This window comes from Euprymna scolopes, chromosome 35 (assembly GCF_053919585.1).
Source record: "Euprymna scolopes isolate OS-2025 chromosome 35, ASM5391958v1, whole genome shotgun sequence".
Classification (NCBI taxonomy): domain Eukaryota; kingdom Metazoa; phylum Mollusca; class Cephalopoda; order Sepiida; family Sepiolidae; genus Euprymna; species Euprymna scolopes.
In genome coordinates, this window is record NC_136516.1 from 38,413,015 (window position 1) to 38,435,135 (window position 22,121).

Here is a 22,121-nt window from a genome sequence, read left to right on the forward strand (position 1 = left end):
TAGAGTCGCGTTGAAAGAATGGATGAGAATCCCTGGATTAGTAGATATGCAACAGTTGGAGTGGCAGGTTCATTTCACAGGGGAAAATCAAGAAAAACATGGGGTATGATAAAAATGCACTTGAGAAAAAGAGCGATCAATAAAGTCTTGACTAAAGAAAGGTAAGTTTACAAGTCAATTTCTAAAAACCGTTCAAAACACGCCAGCATGTAAAACGGATGTTAAACCGATGATGGTGATGATGATGATGATGATGACGATGACGACGACGACGACGATGCTTAGTTGATTCTTTTCATACTTAGTTTCTTTAAATACTTTACAGGCAACATATTTTTATGCATTTTGCTAACTCCTCCCCTCTGACAAGAATGAAAGTATTTCTTTGAAACTTTGCGGATTAAGGACTTTCACCTCTATGCAAATGTGGGTGTGTTTGAAAGCAATTCGTGTTGTTAATCTTTTGTTTGTCCTTTGATTACATATAGCGAAGTGGTTTTATATAATCTCTTTTGTTTATTATTTATTATCCGATCAATTAGATTTCTTATCTTCATATTGTTAAATAGATTTACTCATTACTAGGCCTATGACAACAGCATATTCTTTTCATTGTTTTGACCCTCGAGTATATATCCGACACAGTTATTCAACCGAGAACCACTACACTCTATATAAAAGCATATAAGATATCAACGGATACACATTCGAGAGTCAAAACAATGAAAAGAATATGCTGTTGTCCTATCCCTAATCATTACAAATTGCACATAGAATTGGCCCAATTTGTCCTTCACACATACATCTCATATATCACCATGCCGAGATCGTTCAACACAGAATTGGTCCAATTAAAAATTCATATTTATATCACCTTGCCCAGATTACTCAACATATAATTGGCCCAGCTTGTCATTCACCTATCCATTTTAAAGATCACCCCACCTAGCTCGTTCAACACAGAATTGGTCCAATTACAAATCCATATTTATATCACCTTGCCCGGATTACTCAACCTATAATTGGCCCAGCTTGTCATTCACCTATCCATTTTAAAGATCACCCCACCTAGCTCGTTCAACACAGAATTGGTCCAATTACAAATCCATATTTATATCACCTTGCCCGGATTACTCAACATATAATTGGCCCAGCTTGTCATTCACCTATCCATTTTAAAGATCACCCCACCTAGCTCGTTTAACACAGAATTGGTCCAATTAGTCTTTTTACAAATCCATCTTAATATCATCTTGCCTAAGTTGCTCAAAATATAATTGACTCCGTGTTACATGATGAGGGCTGTCCCCTTTTCATGTAAGTAAAAAAATAGGGAATTAGTTAAATGTAAATATGAAATAGGATAGTCAAGGATTCGAACTTGCGAAGCTAGACTTGGAATTGAGAATTTCAATGATAAGTTAAAATAAACACAGAATGTTATTATAAATGGAATGTCCAGTAAATTGTTGATTCTGTCAAAATATTTAATAAGTACAAATTAGAAATAATGCATAATAAAAATATGGGTTACAGAATTAGACAAGTAGGTTAAATTCCTTTGTAAAACAACAAAGAGAATGGGAAATTTCCTGGTCATCAGAAATAGTTTAAAAATGTGCAAATCGCGCATGTTGGAAACATGCGAGTTGTGGTCACGTTGACCAGACATACGTGTAATTTCTCAATATAGGAAAGAGTTAGAAGAAGAGAGTTAGATCAGTCAGATCAGAGAAGCAGAGGAGATCAGACCGATTCTCCGTTAGAGTCAAGGCTCCCTCTGGAAGTGAGAGGGTTTAGAGATAACCATGTAACAGCTTTGAATCCCTGAAATATAAAATCATGTCCGACCGGTCAAAGAAGAAATAAACGTATCATCATGTGGTTTTATATCTGCGTCTTCGTGTTGTTATTCAACAGAAAAGGTATTGTCCATTTATATTATAAGAACTTTGTGAAAATCATCATCACCAAAACAAAGGTAAAGTGAAATTGTATTAATATGAACTTTGTGTTTAGAAAAATGTACAACTGTCAAAACGTAAATGTCAAAAGCACTATCTCTCGGTCTATCTATCAAGATATTCATAAATGTCGTCTTATTAAATTGGTTCTCTTGTAGTAACATGTACACTGTCTATTATATATATATATATATATATATATATATATATATATATATATATATATATATACACACAGAACTGTCTCTCTCTTTATATATATACCCTGTTTATGTCTCCAATATGCTATCTCCACAAATATGTCTCCATCTCTCAATAATATGAAAAGAGTTTGAAGTTAGTTAGGGAGAGTCAGATCAATCAGATCAGAGGAGCAGAGAGGTTCAGACCGATTCTCGGCACCCTCTGCTAGCAAGCAGGGTTTTAGAAATAACCATGTAAAGAAACTTTGAATTCCTCACGCGAAATCATAGATCGGTCATGAAATAAAGGACGTCATCATCTTTGTGTATCTGCGTCTTTTGTGTTCATCATTACAACGAGAAAGGTAACGTGTTTTTATTATATGCACAACTGTCAAAACGTAAATGTCAAACGCACTATCTCTCGGTCTATCTATCAATATATTCATAAATCTCCTCTCGTTGAATTGGTTCTTTTGTAGTAACATGTACACTGTCTATTATATATATATACAGAACTGTCTCTCTCTTTATATGTACCTGTTTATGTCTCCAATATGCTATCTCCACAAATATGTCTCCATCTCTCAATAATATGAACACTCACAATGAATATATATAATATGAATATCTCCCAACACTCCTAAGACTGTCTCTATCACTCTAAGACCCTCACAAACATGAACAACAACAAATATATAAGTCGTCATCTAAATAAGAACAATGTAACATACTCTCATATTTCAAAAATAACATCAGTTTATCATTCACATAGAATTAGCCCAGTTAGTCTTGCACTAGTCCATCTTTATATCACCTCACTCGTTAGCCTTTCACACATCCATTTTTAATATCATTTCACCCAAACCTTTCAACATAGAATTGGCTCAAGTAGTTATCCCCACATCCACCTTTCTATCACCTCATCTAGAATGAAAGTATTTCTTTGAAACATTGCGGATTAAGGACTTTCACCTCTATGCAAATGTGGGTGTGTTTGAAAGCAATTCGTGTTGTTAATCTTTTGTTTGTCCTTTGATTACATATAGCGAAGTGGTTTTATATAATCTCTTTTGTTTATTATTTATTATCCGATCAATTAGATTTCTTATCTTCATATTGTTAAAGAGATTTACTCATTACTAGGCCTATGACAACAGCATATTCTTTTCATTGTTTTGACCCTCGAGTATATATCCGACACAGTTATTCAACCGAGAACCACAACACTCTATATAAAAGCATATAAGATACCAATGGATACACATTCGAGAGTCAAAACAATGAAAAGAATATGCTGTTGTCCTATCCCTACTCAAGAACAATGTAACAACTCTCATATTTCAAAAATAACAGCAGTATGCAGCATCAGTTTGTCATTCACATAGAATTAGGCCAGTTAGTCTTGCACTAGTCCATCTTTATATCACCTCACTCGTGTTGTTTAGCATGCAATTAGCCTAGTTAGCCTTTCACACATCCATTTTTTTTAATATCATTTCACCCAACCCTTTCAACATAGAATTGGCTCAAGTAGTTATCCCCACATCCACCTTTCTATCACCTCATCTAGGTCATCTCTATATAAATAAAATGAACTCATTTTTTCCCGTCTGATTTTGACATTAATAAGATTAAAAATCAAGATATTTCATGCAAATATAATATGCACAAACGGCAGAACACTATCTGAGGTGTGTTATAGGCTTATTATTTCTCAAATTCCTCGATAATCTTAGATTTCTATACTTTTTCTGCTGAGAAGTCACGGCCAAAATCGGTTAAGATCAATGGAAGTGGTAAAATATTTTCTCTCTAATAAATTCCTCCTCCCCCTGCCACCACTTAACACCGTTTGGGGATCGTTCACAAGGAACAGTTGAGAAGAGAACACCGGTTTGGCTTCGTAGTTCTTTCATCTGAAGTTATTTAAAATCACTAAACTAAGCTGCAGTGCTCTGTGGCGTAGTGGTTAGCGTGCTGGACAATTCACATTATATTTTCACGTTCGCGCCGACCTACCGTAGTCGGTTTTTTTTTGGTTTTTTTCCTAAACAACTGGAATGGACTTTTCTTGGTGGCCGAACTGTTAACGTTGCAGATGTTTTTTGTTTTTTTTTCACACTTTATTTTCCTACTTTTACTCATGACTCTGGGTTTGATCCTTCCTACTTACCTACCATAACATTTTTTAAAACTCCCCCACCCCCGTCCCGGAAACAAACACTCGGGCAACGCCGGGTACCCCCTCTAGTCTAATATATAAAATCTCACCTGTCTGTTTGTGCGTATGTATGTATATCTGCCTAAAACTTTCAACAGAGGCAACGGATTTTCACGAGATCGGTATTGTTTTGAAGCTCGACCCTTCAGATGACAAATCTTTAAAAAAAAATGGCCACTAACATGAATTTCTTCACCCTCAACTCGGTACTTTTCTACAGGGAGGGGTCGCTTTTTTCGTCGATATTTTCAAAAGTCGTCCCCTCTTTTTGATTGTCTAGCCTTAATTTAAACCTATGTCACTTCTGCTTTGGCGATGAACGCAACAGCAAAGACGTCAGTTTTTTTTTTTCACATTCGGGTTCGAGCCTGCCTGCCTATTACCACTTTTTTTTTTTTTTTTTTTTTTGCTCAATACACACCTCCAAACACCTGGGCAACGTTGGGTACCCAGGCTAGTCTAATATATAAAAGGAAAAATGGGTGCACGTTTGTTTATGTCCATGAAAGGCTTTTTGCGTCGGGGTTCTCACATTGGTTAGATTCTGCGAGAAGTTTTCTTATAGTTCATAGATCGTAATATCTCAGATTCGCAAACGGATATTGTCTCTCTCTTTTTTTTGAGCGAGTTTGAAAAAATTCCTTCCATCCCGTCCAGTCGTGTCGGCTGTTTGTTTGTCTTTTTCATATAAATAAACAGAAACTATTTAAATGAAAATGCCTGGCCCTCGTGCAAGGTAGTATCTGTTTTGGAATTTCTTCTTGAAACCCTTCATACTGAGACCATTACTATTTATTTGGAAACTGCCAGAGTGCCCCCTTTTTTGAAGAAGCTGCTTCCCCCCCCCCATTAAAAACGACGCCATTTCTGCAAGTCAGCTTTTTGATTGACTACGTTAAATTTGAACGCTTTACACTTCCGTTCGCGTCATGGCGTAGTGGTAACACGTCAGGTTTTCTTTCGCTTTCTTTTCCGCCTTCGTATTGCCAGTTCGAGCCTGCCTACCTGCCTACTACCACTTTTTTTTTACATCTTTGCAAGAGCATTTACAAGAAACGTTGCAAGCCTGTCTTTGTTTTATCGTTACTTCTATGGCAAGTGCTCATCTGAGCTCCAATCTTTGGTCCCGCCCATGCCAATTTTTCACAAAAAACACCCATCTAGCTGAAATCGCTGTAAATAATTTTCCCCATTCTTTATCTGTGCCTAAATCAAAACATAGATTCCATGAACAAAGCTTCTTTCTTAGAAGTGCACGCCTGTGGAACTCTCTTCCGTTCGCCTGTTTCCCACCTGACTACAACTTGGATGTCTTCAAGTTCAACATAAACAAATTCCTGATAAACCGGCCCTTTAAGTAAGACACTTTATCAAATCTCCATTACTAACGATAACTACAATATTATCCCATTGATTACTGTACACGCAATAACTCTTATCTCCGAGTGGCTTCTGGGCCTTGATAAGTGGTGACTTCCGTGTAAAAAGAAAAAAAAAAAAATCCTCCAGACATCCGAGCAAACGCCGGACACCCAGGCTCGTTTAACATAGAAGTGGCCAAATGTATCTTTTAAACATTAATTTTTAATGTTATCTCGCTTAGGTAGATCAACATATAATTGGACCAATTTTCTTCAAGACACCAAGAATATTTAGAACCATTTTAAATGTCTAATGCTTTATTTGTATATGACTAAAAAAACAGTTATAAAACATTATTGATTTATTGAGAATGCTAAAATCATTCTTGATGCGAACAACAAAAAAATTAAATTTCTTTTTCTTTCTCCGCCCCCCCCCAACAACATCAAGACTTTTAAAAACGTCTGTCTGATAAATTAAAAGAAGAAATATTGAATAGAATCAAGAATTTTGAAAATTATTTCATTGGCATTGAACCAATTTCCTATTTTACACAGATTAATAGGAGTTTGAGATTTTTTATTTTATTTTATTTTTTTTTTTTGGTCGTTTGATTAACAATTCTGTTTCTTAAATTTCCTTTATTTCAGGAAAATTAAATATGAAATGAAACTAGAATCTTTTGCGTGTGTGTGTCTATGTCTGGGTTTATAATTTGTTTAATTTTAAACGGTCAGACACGTTCCCAATCGATAATGCAATTCAATTCATCTTCATTTACATAGAGTTAACTCCCCTTCGTCAAAAATACCACGTGACTCGTCCACAAAATGTCATTTCTATGTTAATTATTATTATTATAGAAATCTCTCCTGACAAGCCACTTCTTTTAAAGAACTCAAGAAAAAAAAAAAAAACTACTTTAAGGTAAAAAAGTAAAACAAAAAAACTAGCAACAATCAGTGTTATATAGATAGATTCCGACCCAGAAAACAGCAATTTTTCCCCCTTTGTCAGAAACATCGCCGACGGAATGTGAGGCCTAAAGGACAAAATAAGAAAAGCGAGAGTTAATAAAGCTTGTTGTAAGAATATGCCATCAAATTTGTAGGTTGGCGTTTTTTGGATAGCAGCAAGGTGTAGTATCTGTTCTGACACTACATATATATATTGATTGATCCTTCCAGAATGAGCCAATTTTTTATTTCATCTTCTTAAACCAGAATGATTAACTTTACAGATATTATAAATCGCATCTGACGGAGAGTGACCGTCGCCCACCCCGCCAAAAGCAAAAAAAAAAAAAAAAAAAAAAAAAAATCGCAAGTCATGAGTTGAGCATCAAGATGTTTGTTCACATTACATTTAAATTTCAGCTTGTTCAGGCAAAGAGGGAGTATAAAGGGAATTTCAAGAGTTTGTGGAAACAAGTTATCAGAGTAGACAATCTTTCAGCTTCTAGTCAGCTCTACAGTGAAAGGGTGGGATTTTGCTATTAGTCGGTTGGTTCAGATTATTTTCATTCAGCGGATACAAGTGCAGTAAATTCATTGGAATGAAAGTACAGATGGAACATGCACAAGGATTCAACTTAGAAGCTAGTTAGTGTTGAGATCGGAATCGGGCATCGGAAAAATCGGAATCGGTATTGGATTCAGAAAAATTTCAGCCTATTTTCCGATGCCAAAACCGATTCCTCAAATAATCTGTTTTATTTGATTTTGGTTTATGAAACATCCTCCATTTCTTGTGGTAATAATAAAATAATAAATATTGATTTAAACTTCCAATGGGATTAAAATCTCTAGACCACTCCCTCACAAGTGTGTTTTTACGTTGGAGAAAATATAGCCACATTTAAGATGTGTCTTTAAAGTAATCGGGACAAAATAACACTTTTATAGTTAAATATTTAGAGATTTATAAAGAATCGGAATCGGTAATTGTATTGGAATCGGGGAAAATATTGGACTCGTCCCATCACTAATATAATTATATATTTATTTGCAGACTGTTATTCTCATCTTCAGAGTTCATGTTGCTGTTTCACCACGTTTCAGCCGATTCATCCTCTGGCCTTCTTCAGGTAGTTAACTGCGATGGGATAGGAATGCTGAGTCTCTTAACTGTATTCCCAGGAGTTACTGCCTTCCATAGTTGTTGTCTCATCACGTTTTGGCCGACTAATCCTTTGGCCTACTTTGGGTAGGATTGAAACCGCTATCTTCAGACAATGTTTACCTGGAGCCGTGGCAATTCAACACGCTCCACAACAGGCTCCAAAAGACGATCAAGACTGGACTTTTTGGTCTTATAAATTCAAGTTTTCATTCTTATCTAGTCTTCCATTGTTAGGTTCATACTGAATGGCATTATATATTATTTTATCGGAATCCTTTGAGATAAGTCATTTGTATATTTATTTATTCATTTGTGAACCGTTACTCACCTTAAAGGATTCCAATAAAATTATATATATATATATATATATATATATATATATATATATATATATATATACATATATATATAATTATTATTATTATTATTTATTTGAAGGTAAACAGTTACATTTGGTCGCTAAAAACAGCCATCTGGTCCAGTCAAAGTGACTTCTTCAGGCGACCCTGAACCATCCAACGCTATACAAAAAAAGGAGCGGAGTTCATTAGTCCTACTTTTAAATATCTCAAGCTTTGATTTATATATATTAAGTTGGTGCCAAAATAATGTCGTTTTTTTTACTTTCAACTATATATAAAAACGACATTATTTTGCATCAACTTATATATATATATATATATATATATATATGTGTGTGTGTGTGTGTGTGTATTGAGCACTGCTGAAGTAAATACTTAAAGTTTACGCATAAAATTATACTTTCGTATATTAATTAATATGATTAAATGAAGTAGTCATATATATATATATATATATATATATATATATATATATATATATATATATATATATATATATATATATATAGTAACGGGACGATTACCGTAAAAAAAAAAAAAAAAACACTTGTTAAATGTGCAGATATTTTCTCATGCATAAAACTAAACTTAGATTTTTGCTTTACTGGTAATTTAAAATCAATAAATATTTATTATTTTATTATCACTACCAGCAGTGAAAGATTTTGCTTTAAACAAAATCAAATAAAAAAGATAATTAAAGAAATCGTTTTGCGCATCGGAAAATAGTCACAAATTTTCCCGATTGCGATGCCACCAAAAGTTCTCATTTTTCCAATTCTGGTTAGTTGCCATATCACTAATATATATATATATATATATATATATATATATATATATATATATATTGATGTTGTTTTGTTTTGGTTTTAGCGACATGTTTTGAATGAATTCAATTATTTACGAAAGTGCATTTCTACCTAAATGCGAGTTGGGAATAATTTTCCCTTTTAACCAATTTGGTACCCCCACATGGGGAGCGATATATATATATATATTATTTTTAAAATGTAATTATCCACTGACACGTGTTTCGAATACAGCCACTCTGATGAGTCGTAGACGACGAAACACGTGTCAGTGGATAATTACATTTTAAAAATAATATATATATATATATATATATATATATATATATATATATATATATATATATATATATATATATACATATATTTTTAAAATGTAATTATCCACTGACACGTGTTTCGAATACAGCCACTCTGATGAGTTGTAGACGACGAAACACGTGTCAGTGGATAATTACATTTTAAAAATAATATATATATATATATATATATTATTTTTAAAATGTAATTATCCACTGACACGTGACATATATATATATATTATTTTTAAAATGTAATTATCCACTGACACGTGCTTCGAATACAGCCACTCTGATGAGTCGTAGACGACGAAACACGTGTCAATGGATAATTACATTTTAAATATATATATATATATATATATATATATATATATATTCTTGTTAACTCATTACAGTGTATATTATCTTTAATTAACAGATCGCATATTAGGTTAAATTCTGGACTAGGTTTACTTTGCAATTGGTTATTCCCCAGCATATGTGCTGTTTCTTTGAGTCGTCTTACTCTCCACTGTTCTTCTCTATCTATGATTTTTACTTCATCCCACACTGGTAGATGATTTCCTTTTGAGAATTAAACCTTCAACATTCAGGGGAATATCACTTTTACAATTGTTACAGTGCAAAACTGCACCACGGGTTCTTGCGGACAGTTTGTTGGGGACGCCCCACCATGGGATTAATGGGCTATCTCGTGACGTCACTTCCGGTATCGAGTACCGGTGCGCAGCAGTCTGAGATTGGCAGGCGACCAAGCAGGTCGGTGCACACGCCAAACCGTTGAGGAATGGTATTTGCTTGTAATATATGTGAATACATGTTTCGTTCCTAAAAATCCTGTGTTCCTTTCGTTTATTACTATTTAACGCCATAACACAGTTCCAATATGAATTCTCGGAGCTTGAACCTATTTTATTTTTATAATTGTAAATATCACTATTTATTACTAATTATCATTACTATATATATATATATATATATATATATATATATATATGTATAGTTATTATTATTATTATTATTTACTTATTACTGCATAAATTATCTATTAATATAAATTAATTATAAATAATATTATCACTATATATTATTATTATTATTATTATTATTATTATTTATTTATTACTGTATATATTATCTATTATTTATAATTAATCGTTCGCAGATAGAGTTAAATTCTATACTAGGTCTATTTAGAAATTGATCGCTGCCCAGATTCCCGAGTTCAACAGAAACATTCTCGACTTAACCCTTATCCTTGAGTGGTCTCTGGCCTTGATAAGTGGTTATGCCGATGTAAAAAAAAAAAAAAGAAAAAAAGTTCAACCAGATACACCTGATGAAGATTGGTGGTATTCCAGAGTTCGACAAAAAGATTTCCCGAATTCGACAAGAGACACCTGAAGAAGGCCGAAGATTATATCGACCGAAACGTTGTGAAAATGACACTCAAGATGAGAACTGTAGTCCAAAGGACACGAATAACCAAACAATTACGAGATCAAAGATTAAACAATTGAAGAGAGAAATTGCCACCCTCATATGTCTGTTTTTTTTTTTTTTAAGCGTCTTGTTTATCTGCTTAGGCGTGATTTATTACTGTTAGATAATAGCCGTGGAAAAGCACTGATCTATCTATCTATCTATCTATATAAGAGTAAACAACAGAATTGAATGGTCATTTTTTTACATAGGGTCACCACTTATCAAGCCCCAGAGGCCACTTGAGGATAAGGGTTAAAGACTGTACAGTAGTCAATGGGACAATATCGTATTAATCGTTAGAAGTGTAAATTTGGTAAATTGGATTACATATGGCGAACGGCTCATCAAGAACTTGTTTACGTTTGATTTAAAGACGACCATATTGTAGTCAGCCGGAAAGCAGACAAATGAAAGAGAGTCCCACAAGTGTGCAGTACCAAGAAAGAAGCTTTGTTCATAGAATCTACGTTTAGGTTTAAGCACAGATAAAGAGTGGGGAAAATTATTGATAGTGTTTTTAGTTAGACGAGTGTTTCTCGTGAAAGTTTGGTGAGGGGGGAACCATGGATTGGAGCTCAGATAAGCACTTGCCATGAAAATAACGATAAAGCAAAGACAGGCTCGCAACGTCTCTTCTGTGAGAAAGAGGTTGCAGGGAAGAAAAAAGGGCACACCTACTAGGCTACGGAGTCCATTTTGAACTCTGCCATGTATCACACTTTGTGACCGATCATTTGCACCGGAAGTATCTGAATGGTGAACAGACGTGACGTGTCAGGTGTTCCAGTTTGCGCAAGCATAGTGATGAGTTGGCTTAGAAATGCCGAGAAAGACGGATGGACTAAACGAGTCTCCCCTCAGAATGGAGACATAGAAAATCCCACAATCCAAGAGTTCATCGATCACTCCCTTCTGCCATGACAAATACCTGGGAGTGAATAAAATATATAAAATCTTACAACCTATAATCTTGGTCTTGTGAAGCATCTTACTAAAAATACTAGATGGTCGAATGATCCCCCAGAAGCAGCAGCAGAAACAGGTATATCGTCATATGTATATGTATATATGTTAACACGCAAGCACTAACCTATAATACTAGACGAGCCACCGGTTGTAAAGATAGACATTTAGGTACGAGGGCAACAGTCCATTATACAAACACTACGTACGTACGTACATATATATATATATATATATATACATATATGCTAGTTTTATTTTTGGTGTCTTTAAAAAAAAAAAACACCCAGTATTTTTGCTGATGAGGAAACTTTGTTTCAAAAAACCAAATTATAAAATTATTGTCCAACACTTATTGTCTATCTCAATAAAAACATTGTTTCCGAAACGATCGTACAATTTATTGATTTTGTTTGTTCTTCCTTGTGAAAACGATTTTTAATTTTTTATTATAAATTATCAATCATCTTACTCAATATTAAAATAGCTCTAGGATATATATGCCTATCGAGCTTATTATATATCTACATTACAACGAGCACTTTTTTTTTTTAGTTTATTTTAATTGTATTAATGAATTTACTAATACATTAAATTATACTCTACTCTTTAGCCTGTTGCTCTAATCCCCATAAATATATATATTTCCATAAAACCTCTGACATTGACGGAGGGGAAACTAAAACTTGCGGCTATGGTTTCAAATAAATTACAACGAGCACTGTTTTTTTTCGGTTTATATTAATTGTATTAATGAATTTACTAATGCATTAAAATATATTCTGCTCTTTAGACTGTTGTTCTAATCTCCTTAATATATATATATATATATATATAACTACTTCATTTACTCACATAAATTAATATACAAAAGTATAAATTTATGCGTAAACTTTAAGTATTTACTTCAACAGTGCTCAATACGTAGGTAGAGCTAGTTAGTAAGTTATAAAATATATATGGCATATTCCACATTTCATCCACTCTAGGATTCTTCAGGCTTACTGAAGCCTGAAGAATCCTATAGTGGATGAAACGCGGAATATTCAGTGTAGCTTAATCGCCATGAAGTCTGAAGAATCCTAGAGTGGATGAAACGCGGAATATTCAGTGTAGCTTAATCGCCATATATATTTTATAACTTACTATATATATATATATATATATTATATTATTAAGAAAATATATACACATGCGATTTAGTGATAACAACACGACATTACCAACAACTCTGACGTCAATAGATAAAGCAGACTTTTTGAACAGGCCTGCTTTGTGGCGGTCGTGAATGAACATCAATTATTTTACAAGAATTCAAATCTTTCTATCGATGTAAAAAATGAACTGGATCACGTCAATGTAAAGTAAAAAAAAAAAAAAAATATTTAGAAAATGTTCATTAAAAAAGCAAAAAACAAATGGAAATGACTTACGCGTTGGGTTCCAAAGTTGTGAGATCAATATTGGCCGACCCCATAGAGTCATCGTGCATGCCACGATCATAGTCAAAGACCTTCACATAGAGCGGCTTCAAGATATCGTCGATTGGAATGGTAAATCTTTCCTCCCATCGCGGGTTTAGATCCTTGTAGATGATCCGACTCTTGTGATGGAGCTTCCCATCGATTTTAAATTTAACATATGGATCACTGGTTCCTGGAAAAGAGAGAAAAAAAAATCAGATATAAAAATAACAACCATAATTTCGTGTGTTAGATAGTGAGGGTTTGGGAGTGGGCGACAGATACAAAGTTTCTGATTGGTTGAGAAGAATCACGTATTAGAGGGGGAGAGGGAGTAACTTAAATAGAGTTAAATCATGAAGATCTTATTACTAAAACAAGTTTCTAATTTCCTTTTCTTTATATATATATATTAAATATACTTATCCACGAACACCTGTTTTGTCGTCTACGACTCATCAGAGTGGCTGAATCTAGCAAAACGACGAAACACGTGTAAGTGGATAATCATATTGAATATATATATATATATATATATATATATATATATATATATATATGCCGCTCCCTATTTGAGGATACCAAATTGGTAAAAGGGAAAATTATTCCCAACTCGCATTTAGGTAAAAATGCGATTTCATATAAATAATTGAATTCATTAAAAAGGTATCGCTAAAAACAAATAAACAACATACATACACACACATACACATATATATATATATATATATATATATATATATATATATATATGATCTGAGGTTATTTTCTCCAGAGGTTAAGTAACCAATGAAGTTCATACAAGATACAAGAGTGCTCAATACTGAAGTAGAGCAGGGTATAATCTTTATTTGTTTTTGCATAAGCAGTAATATGTTACTACACAGTCATGAGCATGTTTCGGCCAGCTAGTTACCAACAACTACAGACCTCTTCAGGCGATACAGCTTATACGAAAGCAAAATTTTCTTTCGTATAAACTGTATATATATATATATATATATATATATATATATATATATATATATATATATATATATATCTGAAGATGAATTGCGATGGTTAACAAACTATTTTGTACTGGCATATAACTCCAGCACCCGGACTGCACCAACTATCTTCATTGAAGGTAATAAATCAGATGTAGTGAGTGCACTGTTTTGTATACCTACGCAGTACCATCTCTGAAGGATGCAGCATTGACAAAGACATCTCCCGCACTGAAAAGGCTTCTTGGTCTTTTTCAGCAATTAAAAAGAACGTGTGCGGTCCCAGTATCAAGTTACATACAAAAATCATTGTATTGCGCGTTTGAACCAAAGTCAAATAAATATCTGACGATGAGATCTTTCTCGAAATATTATATAACATGGATATACCACCAGACCGACTTTCTCAGGTGACCACTGTGCAAATATAAATATTATGCGTATAAGAAATATATGAATGTGTACACATGTATTTGTAAGTTGTATTAATAAAACTTTCTCGCCTGCTTCAGCTTGTGTGTTTCCGTTACCTCTACATTGTACCGCCTTCTACACATTTCATTTAAAAATCATTGTGTATAATATATGTATTTTGACGACTCTGCTGCATGTAAAAAGAAACACGGAGACACCGTAAACATCAATTAAAACTTCTGCCTGAGACAGATGCCTAATAAGATAAGATGGCAGTTCCATGGTTTAGACACAGAATTATTAGAGAAAACAGGCCATCAAACATTTAATCGATGGTAATGCGAAGTTGTCTCCGATAGGTTGGTCACATTGTGAGGATGGATAACGGTCGTTTGCTAAGGCAATTATTTTATAGTGAAATGTCAGAAGAAAATAAGTGCATCAAAACCCAAGAAGAGATTTAAAGACACAGTAAAATCTTATCTGAAACAATCTGTGGACCAAATCAGCAAAATGGCTTAAGATAGAAGTAAGTGGCGGAAACTGATTCCTTTCTTTGAGAATAGCCGCATGCAGTACAGCACTCTTATATCCTTACTTTAAATAAGAATGCACCAAGAAACACGGGGTTATGGGTGAAAGACAAAGGAGTTTATTTACAAGGGAATACATGTGACATAAGAGTTACTCAGCATCTTGTCTTATTCTATTCCTGTCATTTTCCTGTCTCAGTCACGTGAGAGGGTCAATATATCCATAGTTCATTTCATCTATGAAGGGATGTTAGGTTATTCCATTACGTCAGTGGAAAATTGTGCACATCTCTTGCTGGCCTCAAAAGTCATTTGCGTAAATATGCAAAATCTCTCATGCACCTCAATAATATCACTACAAACAAAACTGCTCAGGTGTGTCAATTCTGTGGCAAAATCTGTATCAGTTTGGTTTGCTTGAAGAATCACACACCAACACATACAATTTGAGGGAAGAGATGGAGGGAGGGGCACGCAATAGGGAAGTGGTCATGCTCGTAACCGAGAGGACAGCCACCATAGGGTAGTTTACTGGAAGCATTACTAGTAAGGTATTTAATAAGGCTGTATGCAATGCAGAAAATGTTCAAACAGTGAAAGAGAAGATAATTGAAAACAAATCATTAAAATAATATTTGTGATGATTTTTCTTTAAAAATTTCATTTGAAGTAAATCTTTCCTATATTGTTTCAGTAAATTTTATTTGCGCTTACTAGTAACTCAATAAGGTAAAATACACACACACAAACATATTTATATATCTATAAAACTGAGAATGTGTGTGTGAGGACATTTCTCAACCTATATACTCAACAACGAATTTTTGATCTACAGACTTGAAATTTGGTACATAGAGTATTCAGATATGTGGAAAAACTTTTTAATCGGTTTTCACCTGGAAAAAGGGCTGCTAAGGGGTCGAAACTGAAAATTTGGTGCTAGTGAACTTACTGATCCATGCTATTTTTTTAATCGTATTTCCAAGTTTAATCAAAGTTTTATGATATGTTTTTTTATTCAATTGTAAGGTTAAAGTACAGAATAGATACAAAACACCCTCCCCTCCCCATGTTAAGAATGGCTTTTTAAATAATAACGTTATTATTTCAGCACAGATCAATAAGTGCAGGAGTACCGAAAATTTGGTACATAAGTCGTCACCGGATTTTTATTTGTTTTCAACTGTTTCATGACTGTGCATGCGCGGTTGTGAAATATGACAGCTTCCTTATGTTAAGCATAAGTTGGTTTGAAAGCATTCTTTAAAAGCCATGTCAAGCTGGGGTAATGGTTATCACACTTGCCTCACTGTCTTTAGGTTTTGATTTCGATCTCAGCTTGAGTATTTTTTTTTTTTACTTACAAGAAGTGAACTGTTTAGAAAAAAGGATAATACTCATATGCAAATGTCTCAGTTTCTTTTCGATTTTTTTTACTTCATTTTTTTTTTTTTTTTTTTTTAAATGAATTCAATGCTACGTTTAATACCTACAGTATTTCTATTTATAATAAATAAGAATTTTCCATTAATTAAAATATAATATTTATGCATATTTTACGACCCGGGCAACGCCTGGCGGCCTGCAAATAACTGAATATAATGAAACTAGCAAAAGAAGTATATCTTATACAAAGCAAACTTATCAAGATAGGAAAAACTCAACACTGTTAAGAGGAGCAATTAAAAAATATTAACTGAAAGATGAGGAATACTGGTTCGATATAACTGTTGTAGACCCGTCCTAGGGATCACAACTGAAGAAACCACACGTAGTGTAAAGTGTATAAAATATAATATGTATTTATCATAAAGAATACAGAAGCCACTAAAGTGGTATGAGAGGGACGGGTTCGTAGCATGTGATTAAACATGGTATGAATGTCTCCATTTAGTTTCTGGAATCAATGGTATTCATAGGACTGGTTGATTTCATTTAGTTCTGAAATAGGGATGATTGGTACCCCACAACAATAGGCTTATTTTAACATCTCATCGATAAGGAAAGAAAATAAGAAAGCCATAGCATTTCTTTTTTTTTCTTCTTTTTTTAATTATTTTTTCAATAACATTTTAATTATTTTTTCAATAACATTTTAATTATTTTTTCAATAACATTTTAATTATTTTTTCAATAACATTTTAATTATTTTTTCAATAACATTTTAATTATTTTTTCAATAACATTTTAATTATTTTTTCAATAACATTTTAATTATTTTTTCAATAACATTTTAATTATTTTTTCAATAACATTTTAATTATTTTTTCTATAACATTTTAATTATTTTTTCAATAACATTTTAATTATTTTTTCAATAACATTTTAATTATTTTTTCAATAACATTTTAATTATTTTTTCTATAACATTTTAATTATTTTTTCAATAACATTTTAATTATTTTTTCAATAACATTTTAATTATTTTTTCTATAACATTTTAATTATTTTTTCAATAACATTTTAATTATTTTTTCAATAACATTTTAATTATTTTTTCTATAACATTTTAATTATTTTTTCAATAACATTTTAATTATTTTTTCAATAACATTTTAATTATTTTTTCTATAACATTTTAATTATTTTTTCAATAACATTTTAATTATTTTTTCAATAACATTTTAATTATTTTTTCTATAACATTTTAATTATTTTTTCAATAACATTTTAATTATTTTTTCAATAACATTTTAATTATTTTTTCAATAACATTTTAATTATTTTTTCAATAACATTTTAATTATTTTTTCAATAACATGTTAATTATTTTTTCAATAACATTTTAATTATTTTTTCAATAACATTTTAATTATTTTTTCAATAACATTTTAATTATTTTTTCTATAACATTTTAATTATTTTTTCAATAACATTTTAATTATTTTTCTATAACATTTTAATTATTTTTTCAATAACATTTTAATTATTTTTTCAATAACATTTTAATTATTTTTTCAATAACATTTTAATTATTTTTTCAATAACATTTTAATTATTTTTTCAATAACATTTTAATTATTTTTTCAATAACATTTTAATTATTTTTTCAATAACATTTTAATTATTTTTTCAATAACATTTTAATTATTTTTTCAATAACATTTTAATTATTTTTTCTATAACATTTTAATTATTTTTTCTATAACATTTTAATTATTTTTTTCAATAACATTTTAGTTATTTTTTTCAATAACATTTTAATTATTTTTTCTATAACATTTTAATTATTTTTTCAATAACATTTTAATTATTTTTTCTATAACATTTTAATTATTTTTTCAATAACATTTTAATTATTTTTTCAATAACATTTTAATTATTTTTTCTATAACATTTTAATTATTTTTTCAATAACATTTTAATTATTTTTTCAATAACATTTTAATTATTTTTTCTATAACATTTTAATTATTTTTTCAATAACATTTTAATTATTTTTTCAATAACATTTTAATTATTTTTTCTATAACATTTTAATTATTTTTTCAATAACATTTTAATTATTTTTTCAATAACATTTTAATTATTTTTTCTATAACATTTTAATTATTTTTTCAATAACATTTTAATTATTTTTTCAATAACATTTTAATTATTTTTTCAATAACATTTTAATTATTTTTTCAATAACATTTTAATTATTTTTTCAATAACATTTTAATTATTTTTTCAATAACATTTTAATTATTTTTTCAATAACATTTTAATTATTTTTTCAATAACATTTTAATTATTTTTTCAATAACATTTTAATTATTTTTTCTATAACATTTTAATTATTTTTTCAATAACATTTTAATTATTTTTTCAATAACATTTTAATTATTTTTTCTATAACATTTTAATTATTTTTTCAATAACATTTTAATTATTTTTTCAATAACATTTTAATTATTTTTTCAATAACATTTTAATTATTTTTTCTATAACATTTTAATTATTTTTTCTATAACATTTTAATTATTTTTTCAATAACATTTTAGTTATTTTTTTCAATAACATTTTAATTATTTTTTCTATAACATTTTAATTATTTTTTCAATAACATTTTAATTATTTTTTCAATAACATTTTAATTATTTTTTCAATAACATTTTAATTATTTTTTCAATAACATTTTAATTATTTTTTCAATAACATTTTAATTATTTTTTCTATAACATTTTAATTATTTTTTCAATAACATTTTAGTTATTTTTTTCAATAACATTTTAATTATTTTTTCTATAACATTTTAATTATTTTTTCAATAACATTTTAATTATTTTTTCAATAACATTTTAATTATTTTTTCAATAACATTTTAATTATTTTTTCTATAACATTTTAATTATTTTTTCTATAACATTTTAATTATTTTTTCTATAACATTTTAATTATTTTTTCAATAACATTTTAATTATTTTTTCAATAACATTTTAATTATTTTTTCAATAACATTTTAATTATTTTTTCAATAACATTTTAATTATTTTTTCAATAACATTTTAATTATTTTTTCTATAACATTTTAATTATTTTTTCAATAACATTTTAATTATTTTTACTATAACATTTTAATTATTTTTACTATAACATTTTAATTATTTTTTCAATAACATTTTAATTATTTTTTCAATAACATTTTAATTATTTTTTCAATAACATTTTAATTATTTTTTCAATAACATTTTAATTATTTTTTCAATAACATGTTAATTATTTTTTCAATAACATTTTAATTATTTTTTCAATAACATTTTAATTATTTTTTCAATAACATTTTAATTATTTTTTCAATAACATTTTAATTATTTTTACTATAACATTTTAATTATTTTTACTATAACATTTTAATTATTTTTACTATAACATTTAAATTATTTTTTCAATAACATTTAAATTATTTTTTCAATAACATTTTAATTATTTTTTCAATAACATGTTAATTATTATTTCAATAACATTTTAATTATTTTTTCAATAACATTTTAATTATTTTTTCAATAACATTTTAATTATTATTTCAATAACATGTTAATTATTATTTCAATAACATGTTAATTATTATTTCAATAACATTTTAATTATTTTTCAATAACATTTTAATTATTATTTCAATAACATTTTAATTATTTTTTCAATAACATTTTAATTATTATTTCAATAACATTTTAATTATTTTTCAATAACATGTTAATTATAATTTCAATAACATTTTAATTATTTTTCAATAACATTTTAATTATTATTTCAATAACATTTAAATTATTTTTTCAATAACATTTTAATTATTTTTTCTATAACATTTTAATTATTTTTTCAATAACATTTTAATTATTATTTCAATAACATTTTAATTATTATTTCAATAACATTTTAATTATTTTTTCAATAACATTTTAATTATTTTTCAATAACATTTTAATTATTTTTACTATAACATTTTAATTATTTTTTCAATAACATTTTAATTATTTTTTCAATAACATTTTAATTATTATTTCAATAACATTTTAATTATTATTTCAATAACATGTTAATTATTATTTCAATAACATGTTAATTATTATTTCAATAACATTTTAATTATTTTTTCAATAACATTTTAATTATTATTTCAATAACATGTTAATTATTATTTCAATAACATTTTAATTATTATTTCAATAACATTTTAATTATTATTTCAATAACATTTTAATTATTATTTCAATAACATTTTAATTATTTTTTCAATAACATTTTAATTATTTTTACTATAACATTTTAATTATTTTTTCTTAATTTTTCTTTTTTTTCGAAATTTTTTTCTTTTTGGCTTTTCTCTTTCTCTTAATACTAGAAGATGCACCCGGCGTGGCCTGGTATTAAACGTAACATTAAATTCCTTGAAAAAAAAAAAAAAAAAAAAAAAAAAATTAAAGAAAAATGGAAAGAAACTGAAACACGTGCATGCAAGTATTATATATTTTTTTCAGTTCACTTTTTATAAATAAAAAAATAAAACACTCGAGCTGTGATCCAAACCAAAACCTACAGACAATGAATCAAGTACGATAACCATTAAACCAACTTGCCACGTTTTTAAAAGGCTTTTCCAAACCGTGTGAAAAAGTTGAGAAACAGAAAAAATCCAATGACCCGAAAGGTACCAATTTTTTTAATTCTTGCCCCCTTTGCAGCTTTTTTTTTTTACACGGTGGTCACCACTTATCAAGGCCCGGAAGCCACTCAGGGATAAGGGTTATTGCAAGTACAGTACGTTAGTGTGGAGATTTGATGAAGTGTTTACTTAAGGGGGCGGTTCATTAGGAATTTGTTAATGTTGGACTTGAAGACATCCAAGTTGTAGTCCGGTGGGAAGCAGGCAGACGGAACAGAGTTCCACAGGCGTGCAGTTCTAAGAAAACAGCTTTGTTCATGGAATCCACATTTTGATTTAGGCACAGATAAAGAGTGGGGGAAATTTTTCACAGTGGATTCAGCTAGACGGGTGTTTTTCCTGAAAGATTGGCGAGGAGGGGGGCAGAGATTGGAGTTCAGACGAGCACCTGCCATGGAAATAACGATAAAACAAGGATAGGCTCGCAACGTCTCTTCTGTGGGAGAGGGGTTGCAGGGTAGAGAAAAGGGCATCCCCCACTAAGCCACGAAGTCTATTTTGTACTCTGTCAAGGCAGGATAGGCTGTTTTCAGCAGCTCCTGCCCAGATGTGGCAGCAGTATTCCATTCTTGGACGTACTTGGCTTTTATGTAGATAGAGAATTGCATCAGTAGAATGTCTGAATACCCTATATACGAAATTTCAAGTCTGTAGATCAAAAATTCGTTAAATAGGTTGAGAAGTGTCCTCAGACACACATACGCACACATTCTCACTTTTATAGATAGATAGATTATTGTAAAATTTTTCTTTTATGTATTTCTGTATCCCCTGTCTGCTTTTTTCTGTCCTTATACCTT

General features: G+C 29.8%; 1 protein-coding gene across 21 annotated transcripts in view; it reads right to left on the reverse strand.

The window, feature by feature from the left end:
* The window catches only part of LOC145259826 (multiple C2 and transmembrane domain-containing protein 1-like), a 992,069-nt gene that overhangs the window by 367,882 nt on the left and 602,066 nt on the right, over positions 1 to 22,121 (reverse strand). For all 21 annotated transcript variants that reach the window (XM_080117638.1, XM_080117631.1, XM_080117630.1 and 18 more), the window contains one exon: positions 13,208 to 13,430. In XM_080117638.1, coding sequence (XP_079973764.1) covers positions 13,208 to 13,430 — 223 coding nt within the window. The remainder of the gene's footprint in view (positions 1 to 13,207; positions 13,431 to 22,121) is intronic.